Genomic DNA, 19,935 nt, shown 5'->3' on the forward strand with positions numbered 1-19,935 from the left:
AAATAGTAAAAGTGTTCATGCGCTTATAGATGTGCCACAATTATTAAAACAAAATAAACCTTTTGCAGCAGTCCTATACGTGTGAAATATCACAAAAATAAAATAGAAAAAACAAATGGACCGCACATAATAATAAACATGTGCATATATTCAACATATCATAAACCAGTCCCATATTAGTGAAACAAGTGCATATGCTTGTGCTCGGCTTATATTCGATATCCTGATTAATGGGTCATCTCCAAACCTGTAGTAAGTAAAAGCCCTTCTTATTTAAAGGATAGCAAAGATGTCATTAATAAAATCACTGGTCTTGGGGTAGAAGATTCCAGCCTGTTAGTCACAATAGATGTGGAGTCATTATTATTATTTCAGGTACTTATATGGCACTGTCAATTTATATTGTACATTCACATCAGTCCCTAACCCTCAAGGGGCGTACAATCTAAGGTCCCTAACTCACATTCATATACAAGGGCCAATTTAGACAGGATCCAATTAACCTATCAGCATGTCTTTGGAGTGTGGGAGGAAACCGGAGTACCCAGAGGAAACCCACGCAGGCACAGGGAGAATATGCAAACTCAAGGCAGGAGGTGCCGTGGCTGGGATCCGAACCAACAACCCTAGCACTGCCAGGCAGAAGTGCTAACCATTTAGCCACTGTGCTGCCCAAATTTAGCCACTGTGCTGCCCAAACATACGAACATTCAGCAACATCATGCAAGTGATGCAATCAAGTGGGCCCTTGAGAAGTATACAAATCTAGGGAAGGCACAAAGGAAATTTATTTTGGAAGGACTTGATTTGGCAATGACTAATAGTTTTTTTTGGTATGATGGCCACTATTACAGTCTGATTAAGGGAGTGTCCATGGGGGCAAAATATGCCCCAAGTGTGGCCAACATTTTCCTGAATAAATGGAAAGAGGAAGAAATCTATGGAAAGACATGGCCTGAACTATATGCTTACCAGAGATATATTGATGACATCCTGGTGGTATGGCAAGGAACTAGGGATGCCTTTGACAATTTTATTTTACATATCAACTCTAATGAGTATGGAATCAAGTTCACTGCACGTATTCAACAAGATAGTATAGATTTCCTAGATCTCACCATATTTAAACATGGGGGACTAAAACATTCCTTAAAAGTACCGATAGGAATGGATACATACCAGTGAAAAGTTGCCACAACCCAAGATGGAAGAAAGCTATACCTAAGGGGCAGTTTATGAGGATAAGGAGGAATTGTTTACTGAAAGAGGATTATGACAAAAAAACTGATATCCTCATAGACAGATTTAAAGAAAAGGGCTATAATGTTGTGGAATTAAGTAAAGTGAGAGAAGAAATAAGTCACCTAAATAGGAAAGAATTACTGGAAGGGAAGAAAAAAGAAAACGCTAAGGTTGTAGACACTGCCTTCATCAAACAATACAAGGAGTTAGAAAAGTGCTTTAGATGACACTGGCCTATCTTATGTAAGGATCCTACACTTAAAGCCAGGCTCTTCAAAAAAAGGTCTTTTATTTACAGATGGGCTCCAGGTTTATGAACCAAATTGGTCCACAATATTCCAGACCCCCCAAAGAAAAAGCTATCCTTCTTTCAGGAGGGTTTTTTTTTCAGATGTAAATGTGGCCTATGTAGATATACCAAAAAATTGCCAAAGAAAATTACTGCGTTTGTCTAATCAGACTCTTAAACAATATACTATTAAACCATTCATCACTTGTCAAACTAGATTTGTTGCCTACATGTTACTATGCTCCTGTTGGTTTCAATATCTAGGGAGAACCACTCAGAAACTCACTAAAAGAATAAGTGAACATATTACCAACATTAGAAAGGGATATCATAAACATAGTGTCTTGAATCATTTCAGATTAGTGCATAACAAAGATCCATCACATCTCTCTTTTTTTGCTATAGACAAGGTAGATAGACACTGGAGAGGATCTCATATGGTTAGAGAAATCTCAAAAAACAAAACAAAGTGGATATATGAACTTCAAACCTTAACACCACAAGGGTTAAATATTGAGATAGATCTAAACTGTTTTTTGACAGATTTTTAGAGGGAGTAAAAGAGCCCATGATAACCAGAGTCACTATTGAGGTTATTTATTTAAGTTATATGAAGCCCAGTATTTTGTAACACTGGCTTTACTCAGCAATGTTGAAGTTTATGTATACCAATTAATATCCAGCTGAAGGGTATAAATACCATAACCAAAATGGCGGATTTTGCACTTCCTGAAGACAATCTATGACCGAAACGCTTCGAGGGTTGATGACGCAACTTCCCCCGACTTGACATCCTTCCTGTGAAACGTATGCCGCTCCGAGGAGCGATCAGCATAGCGGCTTCCATTTTGAGCAGTAACAAGGCTGAGTACACCAGGTGACGGGCATAGGCACTTCTTTTGTGAGTGTATTTTTTTTATAAGGTACCCCCTAATAAAATTACCAAACAGTTTTACACTATGGGATGTCCCCTTCTCTTTCTTTGTATATGGTGATATTATTTTCCCTTCATGCGGAGTTGTGGAGATAGCTGGCTCTTTGAAAATTGTCCTTCAAATATCACGGACCACCCCAAGGATAGATGGTCACAGGCTAAGGATCTGGAGACAACTGGCTTACTGGGAATGTCCCACAAGCATTAAGGACCATTCTAGAGATAAATGGTCATTGGATAAGGGTGAGTGTCAGTCCATGTGGGGCACTTTTGTCAAGCACAGTGGAGCACCTTTCTTTGGAGATGATCCATTAATCAGGATATCAAATATAAGCCGAGCACAAGCATATGTACTTGTTTCACTAATATGGGACTGGTTTATGATATGCTGAATATATGCACATGTTTATGATTATATGCGGTCCATTTGTTTTTTTTCTATTTGTATGGATTTGTCACCGGTATTGAAGTCATCAAAGAGCAAAAAAAAAATACATAAAACCTAGTTTAGACTCGAAAGAGTTTAGAGGATAGAACATTTTTTTTTTTTTTTAACACCTCCCAACTGCAGATGGTCTGTAGATGAAATGGATCAACCACATTCTTCTCTGCTTGTACAGAAGCTCCTCATTGACATGCAGTCTTTTTTTCTCATTCATACTGCATATCTCAAGGCCCCAAAATACTTGATCTCTGTTTAGCACTCTACATAAAGACTCATCCCATCTTCAGTGTGGGAAGCTGTCTGTTGTTTTTAGTAGATCACTTCTTAGTTGTATCCAGGACTTCCCTTGTAGCTCCTTGTTTTCTTTTAGTTGACCTTTGAACTTCAAAGCTTTCTTCTATTTGACTTTTTTTCTGGCATTCTTGCACTTCTTAGTATCTTTATTGCTAGGATTACTTGGATATTTTTGCTCCTGCATTCCTCTTTTTTGTGGAGTTCCTTCCCAATATGGAGTTTCTACTCTGTATGCTGTGTATTTTTTTACAAGCCCTATCCCTCTCTCTCCTCATCTACAGGAATCAGTCTCCAATATTTTGGTAGTTTGTACTTCATACCATGGCACAGAATACTGTTATCTCTGTTGTCATCTGTTACTTTATTCACCTCAGTGGGGTTCCCTTACATTTTCAATGAAAAGTATCCTACATTCTAGCAGTTTCCTGCAGCAGGGTTCTAAATGTTCCTTCTTTGGTACTTCATATCCCATCCCATTGCCCTCCTAAGGGAATCTATGGGATAATCTGGAAAACATTTTTCCATAGTTACCAATTAAATTGCTGGTCTATCCCTTCTCTTACTCTGTGAGAAATACCCCTGCAGTCTTTTTTTTTCCAAGCAGTCCATTTTCATCTCCTCAGATAACATTTTCTCTTTTGAGCATTGGGAGTTCTAATCCTGAAGATGCGCCTTTCTTTGCAAGGACAAGTCCTTTGCAAGGACACAACGTTTCCTAATTCTCCTGTACCCCCCTTAAAGTCAATAAATAACAATCCATTACCTCATGGTCCTTTCCCTTGGTGGGATACTGTAAACCAGTAGCCTTAGTGGCACCTGATTCTTCGCTTCCTTTGCGGTGGATTATGCTCATGACAGTCCAAAATATATCAATTCCTAGATTCATATTTTTTATACTCGGTCAGGCAGGATTTAATATATGTAAGAAAGGTGGATGTGAGCGCACAAAAAAGTAAATGAAAAGCAGCTAAGCACAAGGTAACCAAATAACCTTAGAATAGATAGTATAAAAATAGTGTGCAGCACTAAAATGAAAACAGGTATATGCAACAAACTAGCGTATATAACTAACGTAAAATATATTAAAATTCAAGATTCACAATTCATAATATAAGTTCATCAGGTGACTATGGTGCTCGTTATTCCTGTGTCTTCCTGGAAACGGTGGATGTGCATACAGGTGTGTAAGTAATGCGCACTCACCAGAAAGCGCAAATTAATGAGCGTTATTAATTTATCCTGATGTCATCAAATGGTCATCATGGGGTGAAAACAGGAATCCTATGCCCTTCCTCTATGGGTAGATGGGTCCTGAGATGTGGGTTGGTAGGTATCAGGATAATCCAGAGTTCCCTTTTATGGGATAGGTGGGTGCAGTCCTCTGGGTCTAGTGGAAGCTCCCTCTCTGGAGGTTAGGATAGCTGTGAAACCAAAACTCTCCAGGGGAGTCAAAGCAAAGAGATGCCCATAGTGTAGTAACTTAAAATTATTTATTGCAAAAACCCGGGTTAAAACACAACAAGAGATACAGGGCATGTAGAGCAATGTGCACCAACCGTCCAAGTCTAAAGATGGCCGCTGGAGCTCCACGTTGCTGCGGCGGCGCGGCATTACCTCATGGTCCTTTGCCTTGGTGGGATACTATAAACCAGTAGCCTTAGTGGCACCTGATTCTTCGCTTCTTGTGCTCCTAAGCAGATTCCTAACCCCAATTCCTTTGCGGTGGATTATGCTCATGACAGTCCAAAATATATCAATTCCTAGATTCATATTTTTTATACTCGGTCAGGCAGGATTTAATATACAAGGTGGTGTCAAAAAGTTTTGAGACTAGTTTTGTAACACACCAACAGATGGCAGCTCATGGTTGCACACACAGTCACAGTGAGCACGGACCTTCATAAGTCAGTGTGCCAAAAGACATCATCCTGTGTACGTCAGGAGCTGTGCAACTGGTGCTATTCTTACCTAAGTTTTATCACCCGTAATGATCGTCAACATGAAGGACGGGTCATGACTTGCTGTCCATGATGAAATAACAGACGTGTTGTCAGGATAACACTGGTTGCACAGCTCCCGATGTACACAGGATGATGTCCTTTGGCACACTGATTTATCAAGGTCAGTGCCCCCTGTGAGTGTGTGTGCAGCCTTGTGCTGCCATCTGCTGGCAAGTTACAAAACTAGTTTCAAAATGTTTTGATACCACTTCGTAGCTATCACATTTCTCAAACTGTTATGGGTACAAATAGCTTGGATTCCTTTGCTTCCTTTTGCTATTTTTGTTGGCCTGTTGGCATTACAAATTTAACTTCACCCCTGCCTACTATAAGTGTTGTTTATCACCCCACTCTCTCCTTTTTAAGGATTGTAGGAAATTGTCTTTCTTCTGTTCTTACTCTGCTGTTTCCTCTTTCCTGCTTAGAGAGCTTTCAGGTTGATTTTACAAATATTTCCTTAACACTTTCCTCCTCCACATTTGGTAACATTGTTATTAATCAAGCCTCCATTTAATCATTGATGGTAAAATTCCACATCTTTTTGTTTTCCTACAATCCTATGTCCCTCAATGAACGCAGAGAAAAGTATTTTATGGTAAGAAAAGCAGCTTATTTTTTAGGTACAATGGTTTCAGCTATGTGTCTAAAAGTGGGCTACACATAATATTTGTAGACTCATATGATATGATCCTACTCTTCAAAGGCAATGAGCTGGCTGTACAGGAAAAAAAATATTTTTCATATAGTAATGAACAATATATATGGAGGTTGCATATCCCAGAGTCATGTGCCAAGAGGCTGCAGGCCATCTCAGGAACATCCTTAAAATTCTGCTGAATCTAGTTGCAATGGGTTATACTCACCAGTCACTTTATTAGGTACACCTGTTCAATTGCTTGGTAACGCAAACTGCTAATCAACCATTCACATGTCAGCAATTCAATGCATTTAGGCTAGGTTCACATATGTGCAGGTGGTACCTCTGCGGATCCACACAAAAATCCGTGCAACCACACCACCCACACAGAAGAATGTGGACCCACGGGCGTGTGCCATTAATTCTAATGGTACGCCGCCTGCACTGGAAATCAAAACTGTACTGGGGTTCCCGTGCGCGCTGTGTTTTCAGAAGAAGTGCAGGGACTTATTCCCTACATGTCCCGGGGCACGGAAGTCCATTCAAATGAATGGGCTCTCGTGCCCGTGCAAAACGCGGCCTGCAGGAACACAGATATGTGAACCAGGGTTTAGGCATCTAGATGTGGTGAAGACGGCTTGCTGAAGTTTAAACTGAGAATCAGAATAGGGAAGAAAGGGGATGTAAGTGACATTGAATGTCCCTGGGACACAGTGGATCACGGACCACTCTAAAGAGACAATGACGTTGACTCTGTCATGTGATCAGCCGGGTCCAATCAGCTGACAGCATGTGAGGAGAGGAGAGCCGGTAATCGGCATTCCTCAGAGGGGACATCTACACTGATCATCAGGGCACTGATGATCAGTGCCCTGATGATCAGTGCCACCTGTCAGTGCCCATCAATGCCACATACAAGTGCCCATCAGTGCACATCATGCTGCCTAACACTGCCTGTCAATGCCGCCTATCAGTGCCAATCAGTGCCACCTGTCAGTACCCATCAGTGCCACCTGTCAGTGCCATATATGAGTGCTGCCTTTTAGTGCTTATCAGTAATACCTGTCAATGCCCACCAGTGCCACCTACCAGTGCCTCATCATCAGTGCCGCCTATCAGTGCCCATCAGTGCAGCCTAACAGTGCCCATCAGTGCAGCCTCATTAGCGCACATCAGTGAAGGAGAAAAATTACTTATTTACATAATTCTATAACAGAAACTAAGAAAAAACTTTTCCAAAATTTTCAGTCTTTTTTAGTTTGTTTAGCAAAAAATAAAAATGCCGGTGGTGATTAAATACCACCAAAAGAAAGCTCTATATGTCTAAAAAAAAAGATAAAAATTTTGTTTGGGTACAGCATTGCATGACCACACAATTGTCATTCAAAATGCGACAGTGCTGACAGCTGAAAATTGGCTTGGGCAGGAAGGGAGTAAATGTGCCCGGTAGGCAAGTGGTTAATTAAACATTACTGAGATGTATTTTCTCTGGGATCACAATTATACTGCCTTAATTTTCCTTTTGTTTCTTTTGAAGCTAGATTTATGAACAATTACAAGTAATATATATATAAATAACAATTAAAATGGAACAGTAATGCAGGCCATAGACGGGTCGAAAATCGGCTGATTTTTCAGCCGAAAAAAAGATCAGACAATTTTTCAGCCGAAAAAAAGATTGGCCGATTTTTCAGCCGAAAAAAGATCGGCCGATTTTTCAGCCGCAAAAAAAATCTGTCGATTTTCGCACTGTTAATGGGTTAATTGGTCGCCCGTTTTTACTGGGTTTTGGCACATTTTTTTTATCGGTAAAGTTGGAAAAAAATTGGCTGATTTTTCCCGGCAATGATGGGCAAATCGGCCGATCGTTTTACCGATAAAAAATCTGCGCATGAGCCGTGACCTGCAAGAAGAAGAAAAAGAAGAAAAGAAGAAGAAAAAGAAGAATCCAGTACACTATTATATTTGACATGAAAAAGTCTTGTGGTTTCAACAATGTATCTATTTGTATCCAAATAAAAACATCTGTATCCAAAATGGATACAAATAGATACATTGTTGCAACCGCAAGACTTTTTCATGTCAAATATAATAGCGGAGCTCTCTGCAAGGGACAGAAGTAATTAAATGCCAGCCGTAGACAGGACGAAAATCGGCCGATTTTTTTTTTTTTTTTTTTTTTTTTTTTTTACCACTGGTGGTAACGTCGGCCTATTGAACGACCGATTTTTCGTTTTTTTTTTCATTTAAATGGACGGTTTTTGACCCGTCTATGGCCTGCATAAGTAACCGTGATGTGCAAAATGTTGTAATCTGTAGCCGACAGTTTGAATTCAGTGTGCTGACCTTGCACAGATTTGATGTGACATTATGACAGTATACAGTCGCCTGGGTTGTATTAGGGCCCATCTATACATGTCATTTCAGCTATGTACAGTCATGATAACTCTCACTTTGATTGTTACTGGTTAGTACACTTTGATATGTGTGCTTAGATTTCTATGCTGAAGCTGTGGGTAGATTGAGGTCGTTCTTTATTTATCTCCGGCCATTGATTGCTGTGGATTTGAATTTGATTTTAAATGTTTAATTTGGGAAGTAATGTTATTTTTCCTTTTCTTTCAGTCTGCGGATGTGACCTGGCCCAGGGAGGATTCTTTGTGCGGCAAGGAGATTACATTTGTACTCAGGACTATCAGAGGCTGTATGGAACCAGATGCTTCAGCTGCGATGAGTTCATTGAAGGGGAGGTGGTTTCTGCATTGGGAAAAACCTATCATCCTCGTTGTTTTGTATGCATTGTGTGCAAGTGAGTAAGGGGCCACTTTCCTTCATCAGTCTTAAGCTAGGTTCACACCTATGCAGTTTGCATTTGATCTGTTTCTGCAGTGCATTTTGCTTTACTGTTTGTGTTTTTGCACCTGCATTTTTGCGGGTTTTTTTTGTTGTTGCTAGGCAGATTTAAAATGCAAAACGCATTACATGCTTTTCTGCAGCGTTTACATTGAAGTCTATAGGACCAAAAAATGCAACTTTTTGCATTAAAAAAAGTCCCTGACCCTTTCCTAAAAAGGAACCGTGTGAAAATGCGGAGATGGGAACATTTCCCATAGGAAATAATGTTAAATAGACTAGAGCATTTATGTAAAACGCAAAACGCTGCGGAAAACACTTAGGTGTGAACTTAGGGTTAGTCACAAGAAGTTCAATGTACAGAGTTTGCTCAGAATTAACTGATAGCAATGTTTACAAGTTAATCTGAACTGGTCTTAAATGTTTTAAGACCAATACAGTGTCCATGGTGCCTGCAAGTTCTTGTGTTAAGCTGAGTGTAGCATCATACTGTAACAGTATAATGTACATGGATCAAAATTCGGCCAGTTCAGCAGGGACCAACTGAGTTTCAATCTATGTATGGGCACCCTGGTTGTACATACTGTAAGTAAATCCATCGATTGACTTGAGTACCACCAGCTATTTTTTTTTCCAAACAATTAATGCCACTGGCTGTAGCCAGCAACGCTAATCATTGTGTTCTGCCTGTAGGGAAGGCTCCCCTCCAGCAGAACACAGTAGCGCTGCAGAAGGATTTCCCCCATCAACACTGAATGTTGATGGGAGGATCGTACAGTTTTCTTTCCTTCCACCCGTGGTGAAAGGAAAGAAGCTTGCTCAATGTATGGCCTGTCTAAGTCTTCACATTGATCCCTTTATCTCTCCAGAGCTACCCTAGAATATATGATCATGGTGGTACATGGGGCCTTGTTTTTGACCAAAGTCAACATTTAGCCCCACATGTTCATGGTACTGAGCCCTTCAATGGGTAGTGAAGGCTAAAAGTGCCTGTTGCCTTAGAAACCTTTTAGGCCAGGTCATTTTAAAGAAGAACTCTGTACTAGTAGAGAACTGCATGAGGTCAATGTATACTCTGTGATATGTCCCATCTTTTGACACTTCCAATAATAAAATGATAGGTCTTCAAAATTTCCTGGATAAGAGATACATATTCCTGCAACCGCAGGTGCCTATAGTAATAATACCAACACTGCGTTTGCTGTTATTTCTTGGGACCAGCCTCGAATGGGTGTATCTTCTAGACACCAAGACTCCACATACAGTGGGGATCGAAAGTTTGGGCACCCCAGCTAAAAATTTGTATTAATGTGCATAAAGAAGCCAAGGAAAGATGGAAAAATCTCCAAAAGGCATCAAATTACAGATTAGACATTCTTATAATATGTCAACAAAAGTTAGATTTTATTTCCATCATTTACACTTTCAAAATAACCGAAAACAAAAAAATGGCGACTGCAAAAGTTTGGGCACCCTGCAGAGTTAATATCTTCTACTGCCCCCTTTGGCAAGTATCACAGCTTGTAAACGCTTTTTGTAGCCAGCCAAGAGTCTTTCAATTCTTGTTTGAGGCATCTTTGCCCATTCTTCCTTACAAAAGTCTTCCAGTTCTTTGAGATTTCTGGGCTGTCTGTCACGCACTGCTCTTTTAAGGTCTATCCATAGATTTTCAATTATGTTGAGGTCAGGAGATTGTGAAGGCCATGGCAAAACCTTCAGTTTACGCCTCTCGATGTAATCCCCCGTGGATTTCGAGGTGTGTTTAGGATCATTATCCATTTGTAGAAGCCATCCTCTCTTTAACTTTAGCTTTTTCACAGATGGCATCAAGTTACCATCCAAAATTTGCTGAAATTTTATTGAATCCATTTTTCCTTCTACTCGTGAGATGTTCCCTGTGCCACTGGCTGCAACACAACCCCAAAGCATGATTGATCCAACCCCATGCTTAACAGTTGGACAGAGGTTCTTTTCATTAAATTCTGTGCCCCTTCTTCTCCAAACGTACCTTTGCTCATTCCGGCCAAAAAGTTCAATTTTAACCTCATTGGTCCACAGAACTTGTTTCCAAAATGCATCAGGCTTGTCTATATGTTCATTTGCAAAGTTCAAACGATGATTTTTGTAGTGAGGACGTAGAAGAGGTTTTCTTCTGATGACTCTTCCATGAAGACCATGTTTGCACTGCCATTTCTTAATTACATTCCGAACAGAGGATATTGACATCTGAAAACGCTTTGCTATCTTCTTATAGCCTTCTCCAGCTTTGTGAGCATCAACTATTTTCAGTTTCAGTTTTCTAGACAACTGCTTAGAAGAACCCATGGTGCTGATTGTTGGGGCAAGGTCAGATAAGTCTGGGCATTTAAAACCTTTGAGATTGACATCACCTGGTCTTCCCAGACGAGGATTGAGAACAATCCATGACACTGGCAGGTCTCAGCTTTGCAAAGAGGGCAGTGCATGCTATAAATTCTGCAGGGTGCCCAGACTTTTGCAGACGCCATTTTTTTGTTTTCTGTTATTTTGAAAGTGTAAATGATGGAAATAAAATCTAACTTTTGTTGACATATTATAAAAATGTCTAATCTGTAATTTGATGCCTTTTGGAGATTTTTCCATCTTTCCTTGGCTTCTTTATGCACATTAATACAAATTTTTAGCTGGGGTGCCCAAACGTTCGATCTCCACTGTATATGTTGAAGTTTAAATGTAGCTACTAACAGGGTTAATACATTTCTAGCATCAAATAAACATAGACATGTTAGTATTAATGCCATAGTATTAATGGCAGTGACTTTAGGTCCCTGAACTCCTACCTCCCTTTGGTTTAGTGAAAATTGGTAAAAGTTCAGGGACCTAGAGTCACTTAGGGGTGTGAAGGTCCACTTTAACCAATCTTTTCAAATGCATCGTCCCTTCAATTTCATACATGCATTAGCTATGTTTTCATTTGGGATTGATTTTCTAAAGGAGTAGAGAATGGTCACTTGTCTTAGTGGTCTTTATTTATTGACCATCAGTAATTTAAACCCAATCGGGTTGATCTACTAAAACTGGTGAGTGCAAAACCAATCAGCTTCCAGTTTTTTTTTTGTCAAAGCTTAATTGAACAAGCTGAAGTTAGAAGCTGATTTGCTACCATGCATAGCTGAACCAGAGTTTGAATTCTTCAGTTTTAGTAAATCAAGCCCCATGTGTATTAACCTGGCCAAACATTTTATATCCTGAATATAAAGTGTTTGCACATTCTCCGCACAACCTCTCTTAAGATTCATTTTACAGTCTTATTGTACAGTTTCTTTAGATCTAACAGGGGCTGTGTTAAAGGATTCAAATTGAATATGTTGTTTAGGACAGGTGGACTCTACCACCTACCACCAAATTGTAATGTGTATGGCCACCTTACCAATTAACGTGAATTGCAAAGGCCAACAACAAAGCAATTAGACCTTCATGCTTCATAGTTCTTGGTAAATCCAAAGTAGATCATATCATCAGATTGTAACCTTTGGCTGGCATTGGGTTTAATGTTCCTTTCACTGGATTTTTATGACCATCTGAAATGTATTTCATTGTCTGTTGTCCTTGTAATAACATTTCTGAAAGTTTGTTTGTTCATTTGTAACCCCATTGCATTTTAGAAACCCGTTTCCTCCTGGTGATCGTGTGACCTTTAATGGAAAGGAGTGCATATGCCAAAAATGTACCATCTCACCCACTGTCAGCAACAGTAATCTCTCCATCCAATCTCTCAGAAGTAAGTTACTTTTTCCGTTTTTCACACTTACATTATTGTGACATCAGCGTAATTAAACCCATTTCCCAAAACAGATACATTCAAGGTATGCCATGAATGATCATTGTCACCGTTTCTTTTGCTCTCAACTGAACTGACAAGCCATCAAATGGCTGCTGTCAAACGGATCACATGTGGAGCACCATGGCAACAGCAGATCAAACAGAGGCTAAGCTGTCAGGTTCCTTGGCTGTAAGGGTTAAGGTTTAGTTCTGCTCTAAGATTTCCCTTCCAAATTACTTGGGTAGATGCATGGCATACTGTAGAGATGACATCACCTAACATTGTCCACCTTAAACATAGCCATCCCTCGCTTTTTCCCTGTGTTTCTGTTACTCTGGAGGAGAAGACAGTCACAAGCACAGATTATTATTATTATACAGTATTTATAAAGCGCCAATAGTTTGCTCAGCGCTGTACATTACAAAGTGGGACAGAACATGTGACAGAACAATAACAATACAATGCAAAACATGAGGGGATTGAGGGCCCTGCTCTTTCGAGCTTACAATCTAGGAGGGAGGGGATAGTGGTGCAGGAGGAGAAAACTGTGGGGGATGGAGTGGTTGGAAGAGTGGAGGAGGTCGGCAGGTTAGCAGGGGGTGGGGTAGGCTTCCCTGAAGAGATGGGTTTTCAGGGTGCGCCTAAAGGAGAGGAGAATAGGTGATAATCTGATGGGTTGGGGCAGGGAGTTCCAGAGGATGGGTGACGCCCTGGAGAAGTCCTGGAGGCGGGCATGTGAGGAGGAGACCAGGGAACTAGAAAGAAGGAGGTCTTGTGAGGAGCGGAGTGTGCGTGCTGGGCGGTACTTGGATATTAGGTCAGTGATGTAGTACGGGGCAGTATGATGGACAGCTTTGTACGTCAGTGTTAGGATTTTGAATTTGATCCGTTGCGCAATCGGAAGCCAGTAGAGGGATTGGCAGAATGGGGTGGCGGAAACGGAGCGGTTGGAAAGGTGAATGAGTCTGGCAGCCATTTTCAGGATCAACTGAAGTGGGGATAGCCTGTGGCGAGGCAGGCCAGTGAGGAGGGAGTTGCAGTAGTCGAGTCGTGATATGATGAGGGAGTGGATGACCTGTTTAGTGGTTTCTGGGGTTAGGAACGTGCGTATTTTGGCGATGTTGCAGAGGTGGAGTCTGCATGAGTTTGTTAAAGATTGGACTTGGGGCTGGAAGAATAGGTTGGAGTCCAGAATGACACCAAGTACTCTGGCCTGCGGGGCGGGTTTGATGGTGGCGTTGTTGGATGTGACGGAGAAGTCAATGGGGGGTGGTGTCCGGGCTGGGGGGAAGACAGATGGACCTTAACTAGCCCTAACACATATTAATGTAATTCATCTCACTCCTATGTAAATGATATGTTAATGTAAGTTGTAGCACAAAATGTCCATTATATGTGTACGTTGCTTATGCTTACAATACAATTGTACTCCATGTTTACAATGATGTAAAACCTATGGACCATATGTGTAACATACTATTTATTTATTACAGGTACTTGTATAGCACCATCAATATACATATTGTACATTCACATCAATCCATGCCCTCAAGGAGCTTACAGTCTCACATGCATGCAGATACTAGGGCCTATTGACCTTCTAACATGTTTTTGGAGTATAGGAGGAAACCCACGCAGACACAGGGAGAACAAGCAAACTCCAGGCCCGTAGTGCCGTGGTTGGGATTCAGACTGATAACCCTAGTGCTGTTAGGCAGAAGTGCTAACTACTTAGCCACTGTGCTGCACTGACTTTATGTGTATTTAGGAGAATTTACTAGTGAAAGGAATTTTAAAGTGAAACTTCTCCTCAATCTTTTTTTTGGCCTTAAATAGACTGAAGAAGGGTAAGAATATCTGTTAGGGTTTTCTTATCGCTTTTGTCACCAGTTGGGAATCACCTGTCTGGTCATCGGGACAAAAATTAAACATAATCTCCCCAGTGGGTACACATGCAATGAAAGCATGTATTTCACCAGGTGGGGAAAACTGAAAGTGGTTGTAAAGGTTCAAGGTTTTTATACCTTCATGCATTCTATGCATGAAAGTAAAAATCCTTCTGTGTGCAGCATCCTGCCAATACGTACCTGAGCCCCATCGTGTTCCAGTTATGTTCACGAGAGTGTCAGCTCTTCGGGGACTCTCTGTCATCAGTGGCTGAGACAGCAGTGGGAGCCATTTGCCATTGACCACACAGCCATTGAGCCAATGAGGAGAGAGAGGGGGTGGGACTGATCTGTGGCTCTGTGTGAATGGACATGCAGAGCAACGGCTCAGGAGCGGGCTTGCTTGGGTGACCCATAGCAAGCTGCTTGCTTTGGGGGTACTTGGCAAGAGGCAGGGGCCAGGAGTGCTTTGGGGGTACTTGGCAAGAGGCAGGGGCCAGGTGGTTCGAGAAGAGGAGGATCGGGGCTGCTCTGGGCAAAACTACTGCACAGAGCAGGTAAGTTTAACTTTTTTTTTTTTAATTGCCTTTAATATCATTTGAAAGACTATAAGGCCACTCCAATGTATGTGGTGGATTGTCTATAAAACTCATATTAAAGTTTATTTGTGGAACAGGTATGGAAGGATATGAAGCTAGCAATTGACAGGTATGAAACAGAGAAGAATAGCAACAGAGATTTTCGAAATACTTCTAATAAAGTGCAGCTCTGGACAAATTTATGACCTAAAGGTACCCAACAAGAGTGATTTCATATTTTGCCTACATAATCTCCACTAGCTGCTCCTCATTTAAATTATGTACATATTTGTCCACTGCTCTGGCTTCTAGCTGTACCCACAAACATCCCTTTTCTAGATCCTAACATGAATTCTTGTTATTTTTGTGTGATTGCTAGGCAAGTTAAACCATGTCTTGGTTTCAAATAACTATTTGGGGCTGTGGCTATGGTGGAGAGATATCTACATCAGAAAAACCAGGTCTGTCCAACAGCAACAGACCAGCCTTTCTCAACCAGTGTTCCTGTAGATTCTAAAGGATGTTAGGGGTTCCTTTTAATAACTAGCCTCACATATACAGTATGTAACCACTGACAGCGGTCAGCAGGGGCCTTTTTAGCTATCTGTAAAAGGTACATTCTTTCAACTAACCTGCAATGTAAAGCGCATTCTTCCCACTTCCCACTAATGATCCTGTATTACTTTGCATTGTAATTGTACTGTCCGCCCTTACATTGTAAAGCGCTGCGTAAACTGTGTGCGCTATATAAATCCTGTATAATAATAATAATAGTAATGTGGACCTTCTCACACTGACCACCAATTTAAGGGGACTACCAGTGTAAGGGGGCACTTCATTAATCACCTGAGTAAGGAAGATTACAATTTTTACATTTTTTCTGGCATTTATTGTTGTACTTTTGTTTAATATTACTGAAAATATTGTATAGAGTGGGTGTCAGGTACGCAAAGTATACCACATTCCTTATTATATTTGAACTTACTGTTCATGCTAATGTACCGCAAGCTGCAGATATAGTAATTATTAGCACGGGTTCCCTGAGACCTGTGAGTAATTTCCAAATCCCTATTTCAAAACTTGAGAAAGGTTGTATACATACATTACAAATAATTGCCGAGTCCAGCTGAGAGATTTTCACCCTTGTTATGGTGTTGGCTTACAGGCTTCAACAACTGCTGAGAATTCTTATTTTTGGAGTTTCTAAGAAATATAAAAAGCCAGACAGTTATTTAGAGGAAGGATGCCCTATTAGCACAAATAGTATTCATTTGTTTCTTAAACCCATCATGATGATAGCTGCAAGATTCACACACTGCATTCACTTGCTAGAAGTGGGGAAAGAGCTGCAGGATTCACACACTGCATTCACTTGCTAGTGGGCAAAGAGCTGCAGGATTCACACACTGCATTCACTTGCTAGAAGTGGGGAAAGAGCTGCAGGATTCACACACTGCATTCACTTACTAAAAGTGGGGAAAGAGTTTCAGTATTCACACACTGCATTCACTTGCTGGAAGTGGGAAAAGAGCTGCAGGATTCACACACTGCATTCACTTGCTAGAAGTGGGAAAAGAGCTGTAGGATTCACACACTGCATTCACTTGCTAGAAGTGGGCAAAGAGCTGCAGGATTCACACACTGCATTCACTTGCTAGAAGTGGGGAAAGAGTTGCAGAATTCACACACTGCATTCACTTGCTAGAAGTGGACAAAGAGCTGTAGGATTCACACACTGCATTCACTTGCTAGAAGTGGGGAAAGAGCTGCAGGATGCACACACTGCATTCACTTGCTAGTAGTGGGCAAAGAGCTGCAGGATTCACACACTGCATTCACTTGCTAGAAGTGGGGAAAGAGCTGCAGAATTCACACACTGCATTCACTTACTAAAAGTGGGGAAAGAGTTTCAGTATTCACACACTGCATTCACTTGCTGGAAGTGGGAAAAGAGCTGCAGGATTCACACACTGCATTCACTTGCTAGAAGTGGGAAAAGAGCTGTAGGATTCACACACTGCATTCGCTTGCTAGAAGTGGGCAAAGAGCTGCAGGATTCACACACTGCATTCACTTGCTAGAAGTGGGGAAAGAGCTGCAGGATTCACACACTGCATTCACTTGCTAGAAATGGGGAAAGAGTTGCAGGATTCACACACTGCATTCACTTACTAGAAGTGGGGAAAGAGCTGCAGGATTCACACACTGCATTCACTTACTAGAAGTGGAGAAAGAGCTGCAGGATTCACACACTGCATTCACTTGCTAGAAGTGGGGAAAGAGTTGCAGGATTCACACACTGCATTCACTTACTAGAAGTGGAGAAAGAGCTGCAGGATTCACACACTGCATTCACTTGCTGGAAGTGGGGAAAGAAGTCCTGTGAAATCTCCAAGTCACTCCAGTTGTAGCTCACACAGACCTGAGGACTCTCTTCTCTCCCCATGTCATAGCACTGGGCCTATCACCTGACCCAGCAGTGTCGGTTGGAGCAAGGTTGTTTTGCTCAAGAGGTGCATATGGCTACATTCACACATTTTTTCAAGTGGTTTTTTTTTCAGGAATTTTTTGGAGCAGGTTTACAAATATGCCAGGCATTTTTTCAGGCATTTTTCATGTAGGCGTTTTGTTGTAGGCAATGGAAATCACTGGGGGGAAAATGCTCAAATCAAGTGTTTTCAGGCTTTCCCATTGAAGTCTATGGGGACAAAAACACTCAAATCTGCCTAAAAAGTGGAGCATGTGCTTTTTGGAGCGACAGGTATTTTATTACAGGCGTCGGAAAGCTTAGATGGGAACAGGGGCCATTTAAATGAATGGAATTTGGCTTGTTGAGCATTTCTGAGCGCCAAGATCCTAGCGGAAAAACGGTCAAGTGTGAACGGGGTCCTAAAGCAAACTTGTTGCTTTTTCCTGCATGGACAGTGCCCAGGGTTGCTTTAACCCCTCCTGACTGACATATGTATCAACATTCTGTCAGCAAATGATTATACCAGGAGCTTGGCTGCAGGTTCAGCCATGATATTGGTACCCATAGTCAGGTCTAGGGGGATGCTGGAATGGGCTATACCCCCCCCCCCAGATTTCAGTTGCGCCCCCCCAAAGTTTCCCATGTACAAGTCACAACCCCCCTCCACACCTGACACTGTGCCCAGCCGTCCCCATCCCTGTACTGTATATGCACAGTCTGAGCACAAGCAGCAAGATCTCCTTCTCGGCTCTTCCCCCACACAACACAGAGCTGAAACCTCCTTCACTCAGCTACGATCTGCACAGTGCGGTCCCCACATCAGACAGGTTAGATCTAGCCCCGTTGGTACCATTTACTCCAGTTGGCTGTCATGTAAAAGTGATCCAGTCTGCCCATCTCCCCTGTGATGAATGGACCCAGTAGCAACGAGGATTTTATCACTTCTGGTTTCAGGGTGACCATTCCCTTGCTGTTCAGGTACTTATATTTCGCTGTCGATTTCCATATATATATTGTACAGTCACATCAATCCCTACCCCTCAAGGAGCTTACAATCTAAGGTCCCTAACTCACATTCAGACATACACATACTAGGGACAATTTAGACAGGATCCAATTAACCTATCAGCATGTCTTTGGAGTGTGGGAGGAAACCAGAGTATCTGGAGGAAACCCACGCAGGCACAGGGAGAACATGCAAACTCCAGGGAGGTGATGCTATGGCTGGGATTTGAACCAATGACCCTAGTACTGCCAGGTGGAAGTGCTAACCATTTAGGTTAGAACCTCTTTGGAGTTTTTAATGACGTCTGTGTCCCTGCTGAGGAGATTTCCCTTCACTTCCTATCAATATGACATTTATCAAACAGAACCAGGAATGGGTGGGAATCTCCCCAACAGAGTCAAAGACAGCCATAAAACATTATTTTAGTATAATGAGATAGGCTGCCAATGCCAGTTGCCTAGCTGTGTGCGGCTTCAACATTCAGAGCCAAGTCAGAGTGAAACCACAACTCCGTAACTTGTTCTAGATCAGGGACTTGGGAGTACTGAAGCCTCCTGACCTTTATATCAGCCTGGTAACTAATCTGTCTATGGGTTACCTGAGCACAGTCACAGACCAAAACTCAAGGTAACCATTTATTGCTGACAAAAACATACTAAGGCTGGCCATACATTATACAATTTTCTTGAGATTTTGGGTTTAGATTTACCAAAAACCATATAATATGAGGTCAAACCTAACAACACTTTCAATTGTATCCAATTAGGCAGGCTCTTGCACTACAACGTTGGGCATAGGTGGATCGAAATGTGTCTGGTTCAGCAGGGATCGGTTAAGTTTCGCTCTGTGTACGGCCCTCCCTGTTCAATAGAAGTCCATCGTTAGACTGACTGGTGTTGAATCGATCCGCTAGAATCGAGCTGCTGTCAGAATAAAATGCCCATGTGAAGGGATTCCTCCATCCAGCTCGCTTGTATGCATGGACAATTATGTTTGTTTTCTATGTTCTGGTGGCTGGTTGACCAACAAAAAAACGAAATGTCTATGCCCAGCTTAAAACATAAATATGTCTATCGCATGTGATATGCACAGGAATGCAGTGTGGTTCTTGTGCGAATCACATGCGATATACCGCCGCACCGCATATGTGTGAACCCAGTCTAACAAGTTAGTAACAGTTGTGTTCCTGGATATTTTTTTAAAGTTTTGATGGTTATTGTGAAGGGCAATGAATGGATCAGGCCCAGATTTCCATCACCGTAGGTGCACAGTTTCAGCACTCATCCTCTAGATTCTGGATCAATGGACTCTAAACTGCCGGGAAATGGAGTAAGCCCTTTGCTTGCCTTTCTAGGTCCTTGGGGTGTTATTCCATCCTCTGAGAACAACAATGAAGCTAAGTTCCTGTTACTGACACCAACAATGGGGAGCCATTCCTCCCACTGACACCAACAATGGAGTACAATTCCTCCCACTGACACCAACAATAGAGAACAATT

The 19,935-nt window shown here is 41.6% G+C and overlaps 1 protein-coding gene across 1 annotated transcript in view; it reads left to right on the forward strand.

Annotated features, from left to right (window-relative positions):
* ABLIM2 (actin binding LIM protein family member 2) overlaps window positions 1-19,935 on the forward strand; it is a 298,016-nt gene that overhangs the window by 128,498 nt on the left and 149,583 nt on the right. The window contains exons 3-4 of the mRNA XM_089691577.1: window positions 8,467-8,650; window positions 12,339-12,454. Of these exons, the coding sequence (XP_089547703.1) occupies window positions 8,467-8,650; window positions 12,339-12,454 (300 nt within the window). The remainder of the gene's footprint in view (window positions 1-8,466; window positions 8,651-12,338; window positions 12,455-19,935) is intronic.

Source organism: Staurois parvus, unplaced genomic scaffold (genome assembly GCF_062004578.1).
Source record: "Staurois parvus isolate SC_StPar_1 unplaced genomic scaffold, SC_StPar_1.0 ptg000564l, whole genome shotgun sequence".
NCBI classification, from domain to species: Eukaryota; Metazoa; Chordata; class Amphibia; order Anura; family Ranidae; genus Staurois; species Staurois parvus.